Raw genomic sequence first — 18,895 nt, 5'->3', positions numbered from 1 at the left:
TTGTAAGGAAAAACGCTGCTTGATAAAATCTAACTGGAGTTCAAAAAGGGCAACAAAATGTGAAGTTAAAGGGCATCACTTCTAGTGTGACACAAAATACAAATGTAGTCAGATATTCACAACTTGAGCTTCTCAGTAGTGGGCAAGGAAGTAGAATAAAAACACAAAATCACAAAAACATTGGGAGGATGTTATTTAGTGAAACACACCTGCTACTGAGAGGCATGTAGAAGGTCCATAACTCAGAGCAACAAAGAGGAGGTCGAAGGAAAATGGACTCACAAACTAACTCAGAGTTTCCTGGGGGTACGACTGTGGAAAGCTGAGTGTGAAGCTGAGGCAATGTATGAGCCTGACTCAGTTCAAATACAGGTATAAACAATCGATTTTTAGAAAGTGCAGAGAGGAAGAAGGAAGCTCACTTAAACAGATAAAAAAAATTTTTTTTTAAAATCTCGAATCTTGGAAACTGCCTACAGTTTATTATGTTATCAAATTGAAATGACAGCAATATGTGATTAAGACTGTGAATGGAGAAGGGGTAGTAATGAATAAGTTTACACGTCTTACCTCTCCTTTTTGGACATGTTACTTTTTAAAAGAAATTATATTTTGTTGACTATTTTCTTATTATTATTTTGTTGTTTTCTTCACATGTTCGATAAATAAAACAATGAATTAAAAAATTTAAGTTGAGTTTAACCTTTGACCCTGTACATAAAATTCCAACCTAGGGTCTATGCAACATCAAGAAAGCTCCTCATGTAGGAAACAAATAGTGGGCATGTGCTGATGACAAAGAACGAGTTAAGTAGAATTTACAGTTACATGTTTTTCTTCACAGAATTGAGAAGGGGGAGAGAGAAATCTAGAGATTGTGTTTATGTTTATGTTTGCAGTGGGGGGGTTGGTTGTCTCTGACAGCTCAGTATCACTGTCTTTATAGCAGCTGTTACACATACACAAACACACACACACACTCACACAGGGGATCAGATTTTTATTATCAAAGAGTCTAGCGTCAGGATGTAAATCTTTATGCTCGCCCCTTACCCTTAATCGCCCTTTTATTTCCCCTCCGCCCTCCCTCCATCCTCACTCTCTTATCCCTCTGCTAAAATAACCCAGTGAGGTCAGCACCCGAGGCATCCTGGGATGAGTTTTATACGGACTGTTGCTTCTCGGCTGAGGAGTGTCAGAGGAGAGCGTGGAAGCATCCCAGTGCAGGATACACCAATTCAGCTCCTACTGCAGACACACAGGGACAGACAGGTAAGCACTGAGGAGAAGCGAGTGTAGGTCTTTACTGCGCACAAGAGAGGCAATGAAAGAAGGCACTGCTAACTGTCTGACTTAAAGGAGTTGATGGTGTGGAAGCCATCTTGTCCTTAAATGAACTGTATTAAGATTTAATCCTTCACTTCTCTGATGCTGGAGGGACGAGAGTCCCTCGGGTTTTGATGCAGTGAGATATTGTTTTGTAGTTATACATGATACAAATCTCAGTAAACCGATGAAGGAGAAACACATGACTATGGTTATTTTAGTGAAACCACAATAGGGTTGGTCTTAATGTAATTTATAAGAGGACACAATACAGAAGAGTGTTTTACCTGTTTTGGTCAGAGAAGTTGAAGTCTGAAGTTGTACTAAAATAAAGCTGGATGATATTTTAAAGTAGTAGATGCATCATAATACGTGAGGCAATTTATGACAATCTTCGTGACAATCAATGCTGAACTCTGTGTCCTTAAAAGGAGCAAGATGATGATGCATGCGGGCCTGGACGACCTCACAAAACAGAGGATGCTGCAGGCTAAAGCTCTGTCTAAGGAGGTCAGGGGAGGTAAGAATTTGATTCTGTCAGATCGGACTTTAATAACACGCACTGGGTCGTAAGCTAACACAAGTGTTAGTTGACATTAATACCTGAATGTAAATGAATGCACGATCCAGTGTAAGTTTACATACTGGTTTACACATTGCATTGACAACTTGGCGCGCTGTTGTGTGTATTCACACCTAAAATTCAAATGTTCATTCTTTGTGATCGCAGCAGGGGCTGTCATATAATTGAGCCCAACATCAAAGTGTGTTCGCCCACAGCCTCGGGACACATGCCATGTGATACACCCAAATCCCAAGAGTGCCAGTGTGTGTTTGAAATTCTCCAAACATTCCAGCCGGGACCATCCCAGTTACGCTGTTTGTTTTCCAGCGCTGTCTGCCAGCTACACTTTGAAACCAAAGTCTCCTAAACTCAGCAAAATGTGACTCCCACCACTGAATTTTGCACAGCTCGATCAAAGGCAGCTCCTCAAGTGTGGCACATGCCCAGACTTCTTCCGACGCTTTTCATGATTCAGAAAAGGGGGCCATACACTCCTCCTTGACTCTTCCATCCTCAGATCCTATTTATATGCCCCGTTACCCTTGCAACCCAGACCGCAACAAACATTACGCACCCCTTGACATCATCTCCAGGCTATTTCAGACCCTCTGCTGTGCCATGATTTAACACGAGAAGAGACCCCAAGCAGAACTAAGCGAATATCAACTTAGTGATGCTGCACACGGGTTTGGATTCAGAGCCCCTCAGCTGTTTCATGTCGACAGAAACAAGAAGATCAGAGGAGACATTAAGATTTGCCGAAGGTCCTTATTAGTCTGTGTTACTTTCATTCTCTTTCCAAATGTCTGGAGGTTGCTGTTATCATTGTATTTGCACTGATAACTAAACGTCATGACGTGTTTATGCAGGATTACAGGCAACCACGCAGCATACATTTGTCTACTTTGAAATATATTTTACTCGGAAATGCACAGGGATACGAAATACGCTCACACATTCAAACACTTGTGTCTGTGGTGTTGTGTCAGGAGGCCTGAACCTGGGGAAGAAGATGAGCGTCCCGAGAGACGTGATGATGGAGGAGCTCAACCTTCCATCTAATCGAGGCTCCCGCATGTTTCAGGAGAGGCAGAAGAGGGTGGAGAGGTTCACACTGGAGAACACAGCTGGTGCTGCCTTGAACACAGATTATGTAAGAAAGTGAGAGACGATGCAGCGCGTAATGACTCGGTGAACTTCCTGCAACCGAACTGATGAACCTGTGCAAACGATCTGATAGCGGATGATTACAGCTACAGCCTAGGGCTTTCCCCCACACTGATCAAAGAGCAATAATTGATAATTAAAAGCTGCTGTGGTGTGACACTGTCCTGACCTGTCTTATTTACAGCAAAGGGGAGTTAAATCCTTATCTCAATAATAGAATCAGAAAATTGGACCAGCTGGATTACAGAAAAATACTTTTGCAGGGGAACTCCTGAAGAAGACTGTTTTTTTTTTGTTTTGTTTTTTTCATCTTTCCTTTGAATTCAACCCAAAAACATTGTATTCACACTTCCCACAAAGCGGTTTGATGGTATACATACATTACAATACATTTTTCTGACGCTCAGTGGCCCATTAAAGACATTCCTAAACTAAGTGGATTTAACCAGGAGGTCCAAGAATACAACTACAAAATATATGTGTAAATCTGAATACAGCCTGTTACAGTATATAAAGAAAACATTATTCCTCAGACCATCAGGATGATAAACTCTGTCCAGTCTCCGTCTTTAAGCAAAGGTACACCTGCACAATATGTTTAGTTATTTCGACTACAGTCTGCCTTCAAATGAAACATTTACCAATTACTTTTTGCACCCTCACTTTTTTTAACGTTAACCTTTTTTATGTTTACCATACCTTTTTTAAAATTGTTCTGCTGTCCCACATTTTACTACATGTTGAAAATTTAAAAAAAAGCACATCTGTCAAGACATGTTGATATTAATTGAACTATCCCTTTTACAGGTTTATTCTGAGTCAGTTCCTCCACAGCAGATGATCCTCGAGTCGCAGGGAGGAAAAGTGGACCAGGCTCCCCCCATTCATGGTAAGCACAGCCTGGTCATGAACCTTCAGAAGACCGTGGCTAAGAAAGGCAGTCCAGAAGTCCTCGCGCCAGGTAAGTGATGATACACTGTGAAGCAAAGAATCGCCATAGACTGCAACATAATAGCAGCTCCCTGAAATGCACAAACACAATATCTCACTTCAGTCTGCAAGTGTTCATCCTTCATATAAAAAAAAATACACTGAGTCAATGAGTTGGTTTTATCCTTATTAGTGAAGGCAGAGTTGGCAGTCTGCAGGAAGCTTTTATCTGCTTAGTGTGTATTGGTCCTGACAGAAGGCACAGCCATGGTCTTACTGACAGGAAGCTAAGCTCTGTTCATTAAGAGGAATTCACACTGAGATATAATTACTGTAGTTCCTATTATTGATAGGCGTGACATCTAGGAAATGTATATTTATAAGATGTGTGTGCATGGTTGGTGCCTGTTTTTTTTTTGTGATGCAATGGTTGATATGATTAGCTTTCAAACTAAAGGAGACTTTATATGGTGACTTTGAATTTAAAGACTAAAATTACCCTCAAATTAAAGTAACTGCTTCAATCGAACTCTTTCTTTGAGGAGGGGTTGACATTGCACTTTGATTTTGATTTCTGTCAGGATATTCTGGCCCTCTGAAAGAAATTCCGAAAGAAAAGTTCAACACAACAGTTATCCCCAAGGCGTACTTTTCCCCATGGACAGAGGCTCTGATAGGTAATGAAGAGCTCATGAACACCCTCACCTGCCAGCTGCCAGAGCTCCCACAAAAGCTACAGCCTACCAACTACAGGTGCTTTAACAGGTAAGTCTTGTCAGTAACACACACGGTCAAATAAATTAGGAATGAACACATACAATAGGGTTTGATGAAAAGTAACGGAGAACCACCCTGTCTCCAAATAGACCCACAGATAACCTGACCACCTTATTCATCACAAGCATCCTTTCCCTCGGCTCTGCTCCATGTTTCCACAGTTTGGAAATAAATCTAGTCTCTGGCTTGCACCTCCTTGAAGTGTGGCTGTGTGATGGCTATTTTGAAGCTTGGCACTTGAAAGGTGATCCGCTGTGGGGGCTGCAGGCTTATAATGCCCCCACAAGACAGATTACGCACGAAGCAAATAATCTTTCTCGCGGCACACAAGGAATTGCATCACAGCAGCAAGGCAGTACGTAGGTTAGGCCCAGGCAGATGGAGAAAGAAGGCATGTATGAAAGATAAACTCAGGATTTACACAATTAAAGCTGTCAATCAATTGCTTTCTGCCAGCTGAAACTAAACCTGAACCCTGGTAGAGAGATCAGTTCCCCCCCCACCCCCTTTAAAGGGGACATGCTATGAAAGATCCACTTTTACTTTGTTTTTGAACATTTATTTGGGTAACCTGAGTGTCTATCGATCCACAGAATTTGAAATAAATCCATCTGGCCCTTTGTTTGTGGTCTGCAGAAGTCTTACCACACAGAGAAAAGTGCTCCGTTTTAAATGTTCTCAGTTTGTGACAGCATAGCTTGGATTCTGGTATCTCCACCCCCAGCTTAGAGCAAAACTTTTGGGCAGATTTGTCATGTTTTTTTTCTCTCTACAGAGGAGCGACGTCTACGGGGAAAACTCAGGAGGGACTCATTGCATTTAAAGAGACACACACACCAAAACAGAGCGTTTTGAGAGAGCTGGTTTCTACAGGGTCACAAACCTCCTCTGCTGCTTGATTCATGTTGTCAGTTTTTTTTCCTACATTTACCACCAAATAATGTAATCAACATTTACAGCCCTAGCCTGGAGTGTAAAAACGGTAACAAATGCAGTTATTATTTGTCAATGTGCGTTGTTTATGGTAGTTTGAAGTTCAGAGTTCAGAGCTTGTGTCTCATTTCTTCTCTGCACAGCACAGATGTTTCAAATAGAGAACAGTCTGAAAAGGTAAAAAGTATAATATGAAAAAGTATGATATGTCCCCTTTAACTATGATATTCAGATGCCCTAACTCAATCTGAACTCAACTAAAAGCTCATCACAAAAGATGCTTGAGTTGTCCTGAGGTTTTCTCCTGCTGACAGAACCAGTTCAAATCAGAGGGATTACTAAACTGTGTCTTGCCATATACAACCTAGCATATTTTATTGCATGGAACAAATGTGCCATCAGCCAGCTTAACTAAGAGTTTCTCTTTGTCTTGTCAGATCTGCCAAGCCATTCGGAGGAGGCATGTCCAGCAAAAGGGTGATCCCAGAGATGAACTTTGAGGCCGTGGAATCCCAGTACCAGCCCAGCGTCAACCGCATGTGTCCCCGGCCCAACTTCAACAGAGCACCCAAGGGATGGGGGATTGATTACAACCCTGAGTCTAATGAACTATGAAAAAGAGAGGAAGAGGGAATGAGTCAAAGACTGAAGCACTAACCTACGCTTGCTTTTCTCCTACATAGGTGATCTGTGTGTTAATCCAGACACTGCAGGGGAGAGAGAGAGAACACTCCTGCTTGATATATGAAGTGGTTTGTTATTGCTGAGTGTGAAGAACAGCTGGGCAAACTCCCATTGCTGGATCAAATCATTACAGCAGTGGAGTTCATGAACCTGCTGCCAGAGGCTGACTCGCTGTACCTAACCTTTGTGTGCATACTTAGTAATAATATGTGCCACATCATCTGATTCTTGCCCCCCCCCCTCGAGCTCTATAAACTTTAACTATCATGCAACAGAAGGAGCTTACTCTGCTCCCACACAGTACAGTAGTTCAAACAGCATTCATTGTAATGACTTACAACCACTCCGGGATGATCAATGACAAAGTCGTGTCTTTTTAATAAGAAGTGAAACAACATTCAAAGAAAGGTTAACAACAAACTTAGTCATTATGTTGTGGAATATTACGAAAGAGTCACATAATAAAAAAAAAAAAAAAAAAAGTAGCTGTAAATTAAAAAGGTTTAAAAATGCTCCCCTGAATTCTACTCCAACGGATGCTTTGCACATTTTGACAATTACAATTTGATCCTACAGGTAACATTTGTTTATGTACAGTGGCTCCAACAACAGGAGCCTGGGAAACCATGTGGCCCTGGTCACGGTGGCCCTCAACTTTAAAGTCTCCTACTATTTTAACTGCAGATGTTAAGATGCTGGGCTGGTTCTGTTTAAACTGTGAGTGGTGATCAGTTGTCTCGTAGGTTGTTGGTCTTCGTCTGTCCAGGCGCAGACGGTGCTCGTTCAGTTCATCCACCGCACTGCAGGTGGCACAATTAAAAAAAAAAAAAAAAAGATGTTGTCCTTGAAGACGCGACAGGGTTCGATGCTGTGTTTTTCCTCACAGGATTCGTCTGTGGGTTACACGCCCTGCTGACTACGTCAAGTGAAAGCACCTGACCGCGCTTAAACGTGAGGAAAAGAATGACACCGTGTTACAGAGTGACTTCACTCCAGCAGCTACTCTCCATGACGAGAGCCATGTGCGGCATGGGCACCCATGCGCTGAGGATCCTGGGAGGGGTAGTGGATTTGACCAGGAGGTCTCATACTCATTGGAGGGGGCATAGGTGGAGCCATGTGACCCATCGGGTGGAACATCGGAGGGCCAAAACCTGATTAGACAGACACAAAGAGAGAAGACAGCATTATGCATCTACCTTTTCACACCATATCCATAAAAGATTAAATCAGTGTCAAATAAGCTTATTATAGGGACATCTTTAACACTATACCAGGTGCAACATTAAAATCACCTGGAGGAGGTGGGTTGATGCCGGGAGGTGGAGGCAAAGCGATGTTCATGACAGCAGGAGTGGTGCTGGGGTCCAGGTTGAAGTAGTTTGCAGGAGCCTCCTCGTCTAACGCTGGTGGTGGAGGGAGAGCTGCAGCTCACAGAAATAAAGATCACACGTCAACATTTCAAAAAATAAAACAAAACAAAAAAATTCAACGTTCTTTTTTAAAAATCTGATAAAAACAGAAGAGATAACGGATAGTATTGCAGACTCACCTCCAGGAAGTCCAGGTACCGGATCCAGTCTGGTACCCATCTCACTGACTCCATCTTTCATGCCCTCCTTCCCTCTTGCTGCCTGAGACCTAAAAAATATGACCCATGTAAGTGTGATAAACGAATTACTTTCTTTGTTACCTGAGACTGGATGTGTGCAGCAGCAGAATTGTGTTAATAAAAATTAAAGTGTTCCTTCTGGTACAAATTCCCCCCCCCCCCCTTTGTAATAATCTTTCTTTGCCTGTGGTCCTTTCTGTGAAAGTATTTTACAACACTGCAATCAGCAGTTTGTTACTAACGCACCATAACCGAGGGTTAAGTAAGAACATTTTATCATGAACCTCCACAGCTCCCTTTAAGTTGCTGCTCTGTATAAGAGCTGAGAAATGTTTATGTGAGTGCAGATGGAGTTGGCGATGGAACGCCCAGCAGGGGGAAGGGTTCGTGGTCGTCTTCGTTTCCCCTGGGAGGGCCACACGTGTTGCTGTCACCCAGTTCTTACCTTCCCCATTTAACAGTGAGCCTGCGTCCATTGATGATGAGTTTGTTGAAGGACTTCTCAGCGGCCGACTCAGCCGACTGCCGTGTGGCGAACTGGATGAAGGCACACTGCTGCCTCTGGACAATGGTTATCGTGCGAATCTCACCAAACTGGTAAAAGTGACTCCTGGAATGAAAGAAATGGCGGTCTGATTGAACCCTAAACACTGGAAGTCTAACACTGTGACAAATCCTCTTGGAGTTAATTTAACACGGGACGCAAAAGGTTTTGAAAGAACTTCTTACTTGAGGTCTGCATCAGTGACTGTGTCTCCCAAACCGCCGATGTAGAGAGTGCTGATGGACTTATCATCAGGCGGGTCCAGCCGGGGCATCGTCGAGGCCCTTTTCAGCAGCTTGTCAGCCACTGGATCGTTGATGCCGTAGTATCGATCCTTGATGTTCTGGTCAGCTAGAGGGTCATCGGGATCTGTGGGCTTCTCGTGCCTGAGTGAAAAGGACAACCACGATGTGTGAAGAAACGTGCATCTGAATTGACAGCAACCCGTTTGTCCGTCTACTTCAGACGTTCAGCTCCAACCTTCTCGAACGCGTTAACCCCGTACTAATGGGTTTAAAGGCCTCTCACCTGTAGGGACATTCCTCCCCTCTCTTACACTCTCCCTTCACCCAGAAGGAGCAGATGTGCGGCCTGTTCCTCTTGTAATATGGAGTGGTCCGGGCCAGTTTCAGCAACATATCACTCGAGCTGGGCGCTTTACCGAGCTGGCCAACAGGACGCGTGCCATCAGAATTGGCAATCTAAGAACAGAGAAATCCAAACAGAAATAAGAAAAGGAAGAAATGAAAAAAATAAAATAAAATAAATCTTGGTTTATTCAATTAAAAAAAATATAATTGCAATGCATCAAAAGGTCATTTATTTAAACCATGAACCAATACGAGTGCTTAGAACATTCTTGAAAGTACTTTCAAATACTTGAGCTGTATGAAACAAATTATAACTTTGTCTGCAATAAGAAGCAGGTTCACCTCTCTCTCCATGTTCTGTGTGTAGTACTCTTTGTTCACATCTGACCTAGGAACCTCGTCTTTCACTGACAGCCCAGTGTCTCGAACCTGGATGGGCAAACCTGTAAAACACAGCGAGACAGATGAGTTACACTCACCGAGCAACACAGAGGGAGGCTGAACTACAAGTAATGATGGAGAAAGACTCACCATACTCTAAGTCCAACAGACATGTCTGACAAACGTTCTTCATTTTACTGCAGGTCTGACACACCTCCGTCTTCTTGAAACGCATTCGAGTCCCAGGACACCATCTGAACACAGTAAATGGTCGCGCACAGATCTGACAGACAACGATTGATAGTGAAAAAGAGATTAATTTACATGGACAGTAATTTCACAGGTTGAAGCTGAGCAGTCTGATTTGAAGAAACAATTCAATCCGTACCTTGCATTCCTTTCCATACTTCTCCTTGGTCTGTAAAAGAGAAAAAAAAAAAGATGACTACATCTAAATCAAAACTTCACTGGTATTAAAAAACAATATCATATCTGATTCATTATGATAGTTCAGTGATGCTCTCTCACCATACGGATGTAAGGGTTCTCTCCCAAGCATGTCTGACACAGAATTGGAAAATCCTGGAAGACAAAGGAAATCAGATAAACATCTCGCAAAGCCAAACACTGTGTTGTCCTTCTAAATCAACATCAGATGGACGCTATGAGCTTCAGTAGTAACTCTATCCTCTCTTTAACAGTCTCCAGTGGCCTCTTCGTTTAGTTTACCAGTTTAATTGTCAGGGTCCATGAGCAAAAATTACATCAATCTCACAGAGAAAATACACTTTATTTGATCATTTCCATCTGCAGTCCCCGGGCAGGTCAACACAAAATACACAATACAATAAAACAGGTAGTTTCCTATCATATCACAACAAAGTGACACACCCATAGTAAGACTCCACACATAAACTACATTTAAATAATGTTTGCACCGTCAAAGTTAAAATACTGAATACTAAGATGAAACACTTGCAGGAAAGCAAAACTACTGTGAGTGTGATTGGATATTTACAATCCATTTCTTGATGTGTTGTGAAAACAGATGGAGGTCAGTATGTGCTTTTAGTTCACTGGGATATTGTTCCATTCTTTTATAGCTTTGTATGAGAGAGGACTGACCGAGTGCAGACCCTCTCTTGGGGACTCTAAAGCTGTATTTTAAAGTTTGATTTAGTTTTGGTGAAAGTTATGTGAATGTACAGAGAGCTCACTCTTATTTCACCATCTGCTGTAGGATGCTGTTACAATCCAAGTGCTGAAAATGACCACTGACAGCATCTAAATATAAACATCTCTTAGATGTCAACTACATAGTGCAGGGTTTCAAAGTTTATACTCTGGTGTCTTGATAAAACAAACATTGGCCACATGTCCTGTAGTGTCAGGACTGATCTGAAGCCTTTTATAGTTGGATGATTTGAGAGGCTCAGGATAGAAAACAATCTCATGTTACTGTTAAATATAGAAGAGCTTATCGACATGACGACAACTCCATAATGTCATCATGTGAATCATCAATTATTAATTTAATAAGTGAAATGTTCATTGTGTTTGAAGGACTGATGAATAGGACTTACTACTTTGCAGTGGACTAGTTAACATCCGCGTTTAAACTCGATTATATGCCTTTAATAAGTTTGTATTATGTATCTTTCAGCTTCAGAGTGACTGAGATAAAACCGGATCTCTTCAGTGTTACCGCTAAAAAAGACGTAAATGTTAGCCTGCTAGCGTTAGCATTGTTGAGCCTGTTTCGCTAGCTGTCGCACGCTATTGTTAAATGTGCCTAAGACTTGCGTTCAGGTTAAATCTAATCGTTAAATGTCAGTCCTCTGTAGCACACAGTTGCTTAGATTTAGTTGATGTGTGACGTTTTATTTCCAGTCAGCTTTCACACTGAAGCTAACGTTGACATGCGTCTATTAGCCAAGCACAAGCTAACGTGAGGCTAACCAGCTACACGAAACAAAGCGAGATGAGAGAGGTTAATTATTTTCTCAAACAACTCCTGTCGATTCCCCGTTAAGAACTGAATGTGTTTTTTTTGAAGTAACAGACGTATGGTGCTGATTAAACATACCGCGTCCTCCCAGTTCTGTCTGTTGTAGGTGTTTGATCCCAGGGACGTCGCCATTTTGCAGAGTGTGAGCCAAACAGGCCAAAACTACCACAATGCACCGCGCGAGAGAGCCACGTCTCCTCCTGGTCTCACCTTAGGGTGTCGCCCTATTTCAAGAAACACTCAAATAATATCGTGTACATGTTGAAGAACTAAATGAAAAAAAGGAGAGCATCTAAATATCATGACGACTGACTGTAAGGTCAAGGCTCTTAATTTTTAGAGTCGCTCAATATTTCTCTGCACAATATATTTTTTTGTTTAGTTTTGTTTATGCTCATATCAAAGATAATATCTAAAGTATATTTGACTGAAAAATAAATTACTTCTAACTCCACACAACAGTTATCTTCTTGATGTGTTCTGTGTTTTTTTTGCCTTCAGGATTTTAGAGGCCCTTTACTAAATGTGCCTTTATCATCCGTAAAATAGTCCTATTTTCCAATGTTCCTTATTTAATCCTTTAAATAAAGGCTTATAAAAACTTCAAGTAGAGGCTGGTTTTTGCTGAACATGTTTAACCACACTTATACATTTATTATTTGCATGATTCCAGGCCTAATAACTTTCAATGGATTAAAAAAATGTGAGTAGCCCCCATTTGTTCCATCACATAAAGAGTGAGTGACAAACAGACTGATTGATTGACTGCTGTGTGTGAGCTTGTATTCTATAAGCCAATTGTGTAGCGCACTTACAGTTTATCTTTCCACCTGCTCCTGTTCAGGGCAGAGTGTCTGTGCTGTGTGAAACTCCAATTAGAGAGGCAAAGCATGCCTGAGATTACGGATGAGCATTAAGGCCCTCATGTTTAGTTAAGGTCAGGGTGATGAGGTGGAGTCAAAGGACAGGGATTAGAACAGGTCTGAAGAGTCGGTAAATCTTTCAAAGTGCAGCCTTCCCCTCAGGAGGTCAGGGGACAAAGTCTGCTCTACTTTGAGGGATTTGTCCAGGGGGAAAAAAAATATTTAATTTGGGTTTACTTTTTTTTTTATATGAAAACATATGAAAACTGGAGTTCACTAATACTATTTTTTCATTTTCATTGGACAAGTACAACAAAATAAAACAAACCACTGTTAGAGCAATCCAATATATAAAAATATACAAAGATACAAAACACTATGACCAAATTTACAAATAAATGAAAATGAATATGGATCAATAATGCCGTACAAATAGACAGTATGCAGTTAAATATACTCTAAATTGACACTGACATGTACATATTACATTTAACTGTGTTATTCCTTGACACACAGCATGGCAACATTTTCATGGATACTTGGTAATATGATAAATCTTGTTCGAAAATAATCACAACTTCCCCTGAGGTACTGACTGTTCATTTAAAACAAATGTAAATCATAATAGGCCTATACGTTTGAAGGTAATCCAACTCTGCACAATTAATATACAAACACAAGACCACACACACACACAGTGATAAAGCCCAATACAGATGCAGATAAACCACTGCAGGATATGATCACAGTTTATTCAAGAAGTAATGAAGCAAATGCATGTATGCGCATATATAAGAAAAAAAAAATGTGCCGCGTTGGCGCCCCCTATCGGAAGTTATGGGCCACTGGTGATGCACAGAGCTGCAGAGAGAGAGAGAGGCATTCTCAGATTTCCCGATTTCTCCCAGCCGAGTCCGCTCTGCCGCTTCCACATCACGGCAACAGCAAACCGAGACGACGACGACGACGGCGACGACATGCACCCAGCGCACTCCAATCCCACATTCATTTCCTCCCGGTCCGTGAGCTCTCAAAACCAACTAGACGCAAAACAAGGTGAGTCCATCGGCACACACAAGTCTCGGCGCGGTGTTTTCGCACATGTTTTAATAGCCTGAAAAAACGACCGAGAGCCCCGCCGCTCGGGCTCCCAGGCCAGGCTAGTGAACGATGTCTGGCGCAGACGGAGAATGAGGCCGGTCTTCGGCCTGATTCCCCGGGCTGGAAACAGAAAGCCCCGGTGCAATAGTGGAGGGTCGCTCGGTGTAGCTTCCAGCTCGGCTGTGCGGCAGCAGATCGAGGATTGTAATGTTGTTTTTTTTAACCGTGTCGAGTGGAAGTTTGTGTTCAGGATAGAGCTGTGTCCGGCTGCTCTGTGCTTTAATATCGAAATTCCTTTATGCAGCCGGATACCATAATGCAGCCCAGCAAACAGACACTTAACTTGTTTTTGCAACTTTGAAGCAACCATTGTGTGGAGTTATTTTTTAATTATTTAAATACTCACGTTGATTTGCTTCGACACATTATATAACAAGGAAGCAACGGACCCACATGTTTTACAGTCTAATTTTTTCCCTTGCAAAAAAAAAAGGCCGAACGATTTTGAGTGCAAATAAAAATAAAGATCTATAGGACCGTCTGCCTCCTAATCTAATAGTCTTGCACATGACAGAGTTCAATAAAAGAGCAGCAAGGGAATGCGTGCATGCAGCATTACTCAATTTGTCCAAATGATTTCAGAGAACTTGAGTTAATGATTATCAGCAGTGATGGCAGGCTGCGTGTTTTGACGACAGGATGCATGAGATTATAGACCTGTAGGACTCGTGTGCAGGCTGAATGTGACACAAATCACTGCAAAGTAACAATTTTTTAAAAAGTGTTTTGTTTCCACCATAAACTCTGTGTAGTGAAAAGGCATGTTGCACTGTGCAGGGTGCACTGTTAAAAAGACTCATCCACTTTGTTTTAATATGATGTCTATGTGACACAGTTGTATGTTGCACCAGTGTGGCATTGTCTTCCTCTTCCATAGTTCAAGTGTCTATTCGTCTGCGTGGTTACCCTTTGTTGTGCAAAACAGAACAAATGTGTGTCTCAGCCTAAATAGCTGCATCTATTAAATACTATAAACACTTGACTTGGGCTCTGTAGCAAAAAGGGGCCGTCCAGACCTGCCTGAAATCTGTTGCCTTGGGGTGTATATGTGCGTGCATGCATGCACCTAATGTGAGTAAGAGATTACTAAAGAAGAATGACTCACGCTCGAAATGTGTTTGGCAAAGTCATAAGGACTTTCCCTGCATTGCTCCTCGGCTGCAGAAGACATTCTTGCTGAAAAAGCTCAGCTCATCTGTTCCTTTTCTGGTGTCATGAGATTTATTTGACCAATGCTTCACATTTTTTGCTTCTCCCAATGCAAACCATGTGGTTTTAAATCACATATTCCACCCATCATTGATGAGAAGATTTTAAAAAATAATAAAAAAAAATGGAAAGCTCAGTCCGTGAGCAGATTCAATGTTTTTTTTTTTTTTAAATTGATTTTTTTTTTGCTGTAATTTGTTTGTGAAATTTGTGGCGAGCTGATTCTGAAGTTGTGATCTGTTTATCTGTGCCAACTGTTTGTCTGGTTGTTCTAACCCTCCATCTGACTGCTTCCACTGGCTGCCAAACGCGCTGTGATCTAGCGCTTTCAGCTGATGAAGGCTGCCACTGCCGCCGCAGCCATTTGATCATATATCAACATCTTTCACTTAGACATGCCAGTGAAACGCTGGGACTGGGTTACAATGCCTACACACAGAGGTTGTTCAAATCCTGCCGGTATCACTGTATATGACGGCTCATGTCACCACGGCAGTGTTTGGCTGTTTATCAGAAGGAGACATGATCACAGACGATTCACCACTTTTGATTTTAGGCTTGAATGGGGGAAAAGGTAAAAAGAGAGAGAGAGATTAAAAAAAAAAAAAGAATGTTTGTTGTCAATTATAGCTTTCACTGCTTACTGGTACTTACCATCACATAAAGGATTAATCGCACTGCAGTGACTCACAGCTACTATAGCATTGAATGATACACAAGGTTACTGTTGGGAGCTGCAGTGCCAAACTACATGCCAGCTCTTGTTTTTTTCCATGTCAGTGCCCCTTGTATCTACACTCAGTGTGCGGGGTGGCAGACCTCTCTTTAGAGCAGGGCTGAAGCCAGGCATCTTTCCAAAACTCAAGTCCCCCCAAGCCTCTATGCTGGGTATAAGCACTGCTTTGTGCCCTGGACTGCTCCCTATGGTTCTTATTCATATACTACTACAACACCACTGGCGCGGCAAAATACTGGAATCTACAATTGGAAGTTTCCCCAGAAATGCCTGCTGTTTGACAGACAAAGTCAGATGTTTCCTCATTAAGTCAAGCTCTTGGATTACTTTTCCTCCGACTGTAGCGCTGTTGCCTGTAGATTAGTTTGTATTGATGCCTTTTTTTTTTCTTTTTTTTTTCCGCCTGGAATGTGGCTGTGGCATTTTTTGGCTTAAGCTGTGCTATCGTGAGGGGTATTGGAGAGCAGGAGCAGAGTAAATACATCTTCAACAGCACAGCAAAACCCGGTATTAGCAAATGATCCGATAGCATCTGTAATCCTGGGGAAAAAAACGAAAAAAAAAACCTGGAGAGTTGTTTTTGAGTAGTGTTAGCCTCCATCAGATAGTTGGCAGGGTCTGTGGGTGTCCACATGTGTGACTGGCTGGCTAGGCTAGCGGCGCGGCGGACTACAGTATGCAGGCAGATCAGATTACTGAACGATTAGCCATGGCCTCCTGTCCTCGGCCCGGGGAAATGATTTTCCACTGTCATAATTCCCCAGACTGAATTACGCAGGCCACTGACTCAGATACTCAATACTACAGTTCTGAGTGGTGCATGGGATAACTGTTGCCGCCTGGAGAGGGGAGATAGGTTAAAAGTGGTTGTGTTACTGTTGAACTGGAGAACAAAATACGTTATAATTGGAATTTCTCAAAGAGCTGAGGAGCGCGCTGTCAAGTGTGAAAGGCAATACGACCCAAGTGCATCATCTGCAGCCGCGTGTAGCATTTATTGTGATGTTTTTACTCTTTTCGCCGTGACCTCACCGCGAAGAAAGCAGCTGGAAAAACCGTCCTGAAACCCTAAACTGTCCCTCACATGTCCTGCTATTGTGAGGTGTGCGTCACAACTCTGAGCGCATGTCAGATGGGCGATGAGGCGGTGTAAATCAAGCCGGCCTCTGGTGGAATCTTGCTGAATGGAAAGATAAAAAAAAAAAAAAAAAAAGAAACGAGAGAGAGATTTGGAAGAGGGGAAAGTGGGGAAAGGCTAACCAGTCAAGGTAGGACCATGTTTTTTTCCGAAGTGTTTGCCCCCTGAGGCAGGAATCTGATACATTCCTGAGGCTCCTGTATCCAGACGAATAATGGTGACTGGGGTGTAGCGTTTCATGAGATGACACATGATTGGAGTGTAAAGTGCTGGGAAAGTAAGAGCTATGTCATAGGCTCAGAGGTAGCCAGCTCTGGTTGCCTGAGGGATCGGGAAGTATGCCAGAGGACCAGGACAGGTTATGTGAGATATGGATTTTATTCCCTGCAGAAGACAACGTGGCTTTTATAGCTCTTCTCTTGTTATCACCCCCCACCCACCCGCTCACTCACCAGCGTTTAGATACAGACATCTAAGCTTTGAGGTGACACTCTGATCCAGAACAAGTGAAAGGAAGAAAACACTAAATGTCTCTTTGGCACATTTTACTGACTCCATTGTCAGTAAAATGTGATGCCCAAACTTGCAGTTTAAAAAAAAAGAAGGATTGGCACTTTAACGCCTCCTGAAAAATGATTAGAAGTTAGTCAATCTTGTTGAGCAACTCAAGACCAGGCATGATATGACGATGTTTTTCCAGGTCTATTATTGTGTGAAAACTGCTGTGTGACATGTTCACCTGTGTCTCGATCAGCACCTGCCATCACGCACTATCAGGAACACAATCTATCAGCTTAATTTCCTTCTCAAAGTGGAGTTTTTTTTTTAAAGCCCGGAAATGTGATCTCACCAGCTCTTAAGCTAAAGGCTATTTATACTGCAGACAGAAAAAAAAAATACCCTGTTTTATTTAGTGGTCAAAAAAAAACAAGCTGTCGAGTGTTAATGGACTTCACCTCAGCCTTTCCGGCAGACCCTCTGGGTGCAGCGCGTTCATACACTCGGCAAGGGAGCTCTCAGCACTAGCCTGTTAATGAAGCCATTTCCAGAGATGGAGAGATGCAGTAATGGGAACGCACCACTTCACTGCGGGATATTCTAACCCCCGTCCTCATCATGAGTGCTATCAGTCATCGGATACGATTAGAGTTTTTTTTTTTTCATCCTCCATTAAGCCATAAGGAAGGCTCTTTTTCAGACTCAGAGTTAGAGGTATTAGAGGTATTAAAGGTGTGTGTGCACGTGTGTGTGTGTGTGTGTGTGTTGTCTTCACATTGCAAAGACACACTTTATGTAAGATCGGCTTCAAGATTAGCACTTTTCTTATTTTAGGTAAAACGAGGGTTCTGGCAGTGTTTGTTACTGGAGCTAAAGCTTGCTCACTGCTGTGTGTGTGGGGAGGGGGCCGACAGGTGGGAAATGGAGGGTGTGTATGTGTGTGTGTGTTTGTGTTTACCCAGTTGTCTGGTGGCCATACCGGGGTCTGGCTACCTCACACACACTCACTCACCTACTGCAGAACTTGAAGTGTGGCACACATGCAGGGGCCCGTGTGTTTCGTGTTGTTGTTTATATAGACGGACACAACCTGCATTTATTATAATGAAAAGTTAGCCGTTGACATGTTTTGCATTCAGGGAAACATTGTAAGAAATGACTTCGAGTTTAAAGTACATTTGGAAAGCTCCATATCATTTGTAGCTGATCAGTTTTTTGAGGAAGTAAAACATGACTTTTTATTTTGGACATTTCAATTGTTTTATGATTTTATGATTTCACAGCCCTGATTAATTATCATTTTAAAATGACACAAAAGAACATCGACACTCGTTTGAGCGATTATCATTGAGGTTACAATAAGAAAAGAGCTGCTGAACTGTTTTGCATCAGTGCAGGTAGATGTCTCTGACGTAACACAAAGTGCCTCCTCTGATGATGCTCATAATGTTTGACCATCCTCTTTATAAGACAGACACGTTTATTTGTTTACTTTGTCTCATGCCTCATAAACTGTCTTTGCACACACTTGTTTGTCTCTTCTTCCTGAAACTTAAACGGAGGACTTTGTACTGTCCGGAAAAAAGGAAAAAAAGCGCCTTTTGTGTGTTTACCATCTCGAGTTTGTGTTGATGGCACGCTGTCACGACGAGCATTGAGGAGAGTGAGGAAGGAGTGAACACCTACACCAGGTCACGTCCGCTTCTCGGCTTTTCTTTTTTGCAAGCCTATAAGGATCAAGACCACTGTCGGACCATGTAACTGTCTAACTCG

At 42.3% G+C, this 18,895-nt stretch overlaps 3 protein-coding genes across 5 annotated transcripts in view; 2 read left to right on the top strand and 1 right to left on the bottom strand.

Annotated features, from left to right (window-relative positions):
• The first annotated feature begins 1,116 nt into the window (after window positions 1-1,116).
• Window positions 1,117-7,231, top strand: LOC306829494 (myozenin-2). 2 transcript variants are annotated; one of them, XM_079352543.1, is made up of 6 exons: window positions 1,117-1,272; window positions 1,758-1,846; window positions 2,881-3,044; window positions 3,866-3,947; window positions 4,570-4,753; window positions 6,136-7,231. In XM_079352543.1, exons 2-6 carry the CDS (start codon window positions 1,765-1,767, stop codon window positions 6,311-6,313), a joined length of 690 nt encoding a protein of 229 aa, XP_079208669.1. In that variant the 5' UTR covers window positions 1,117-1,272; window positions 1,758-1,764; the 3' UTR covers window positions 6,314-7,231. The 2 variants fall into 2 exon arrangements, with proteins under 2 accessions (XP_079208669.1, XP_079208668.1); XM_079352542.1 differs by having other exon boundaries at window positions 3,866-4,019.
• On the bottom strand, window positions 6,734-11,731 carry rbm22 (RNA binding motif protein 22). The gene is made up of 11 exons (XM_079352541.1): window positions 11,596-11,731; window positions 10,038-10,091; window positions 9,898-9,927; window positions 9,660-9,792; window positions 9,471-9,571; window positions 9,067-9,239; window positions 8,724-8,924; window positions 8,440-8,604; window positions 7,935-8,023; window positions 7,678-7,806; window positions 6,734-7,536 (listed from the first exon to the last, which is right to left on the bottom strand). The coding sequence occupies exons 1-11, from the start codon at window positions 11,647-11,649 to the stop codon at window positions 7,382-7,384; spliced, it is 1,284 nt and encodes a 427-aa protein (XP_079208667.1). The 5' UTR covers window positions 11,650-11,731; the 3' UTR covers window positions 6,734-7,381.
• Window positions 11,732-13,125: 1,394 nt separating this feature from the next.
• The window catches only part of LOC306829791 (bifunctional heparan sulfate N-deacetylase/N-sulfotransferase 1-like), a 47,040-nt gene continuing 41,270 nt past the window's right edge, over window positions 13,126-18,895 (top strand). The window contains exon 1 of one of the 2 annotated variants that reach the window (XM_079352964.1): window positions 13,126-13,436. The gene's annotated coding sequence lies outside the window, so the exon portion shown is untranslated. Of the gene's footprint in view, window positions 13,441-18,895 lie in introns of both variants that reach the window. The other variant, XM_079352963.1, reaches the window with a different exon arrangement.

The sequence above is a fragment of the Symphodus melops genome, assembly GCF_947650265.1.
Source record: "Symphodus melops genome assembly, chromosome: 9".
Classification (NCBI taxonomy): domain Eukaryota; kingdom Metazoa; phylum Chordata; class Actinopteri; order Labriformes; family Labridae; genus Symphodus; species Symphodus melops.
This window is presented reverse-complemented; position numbering and strand designations above follow the sequence as displayed.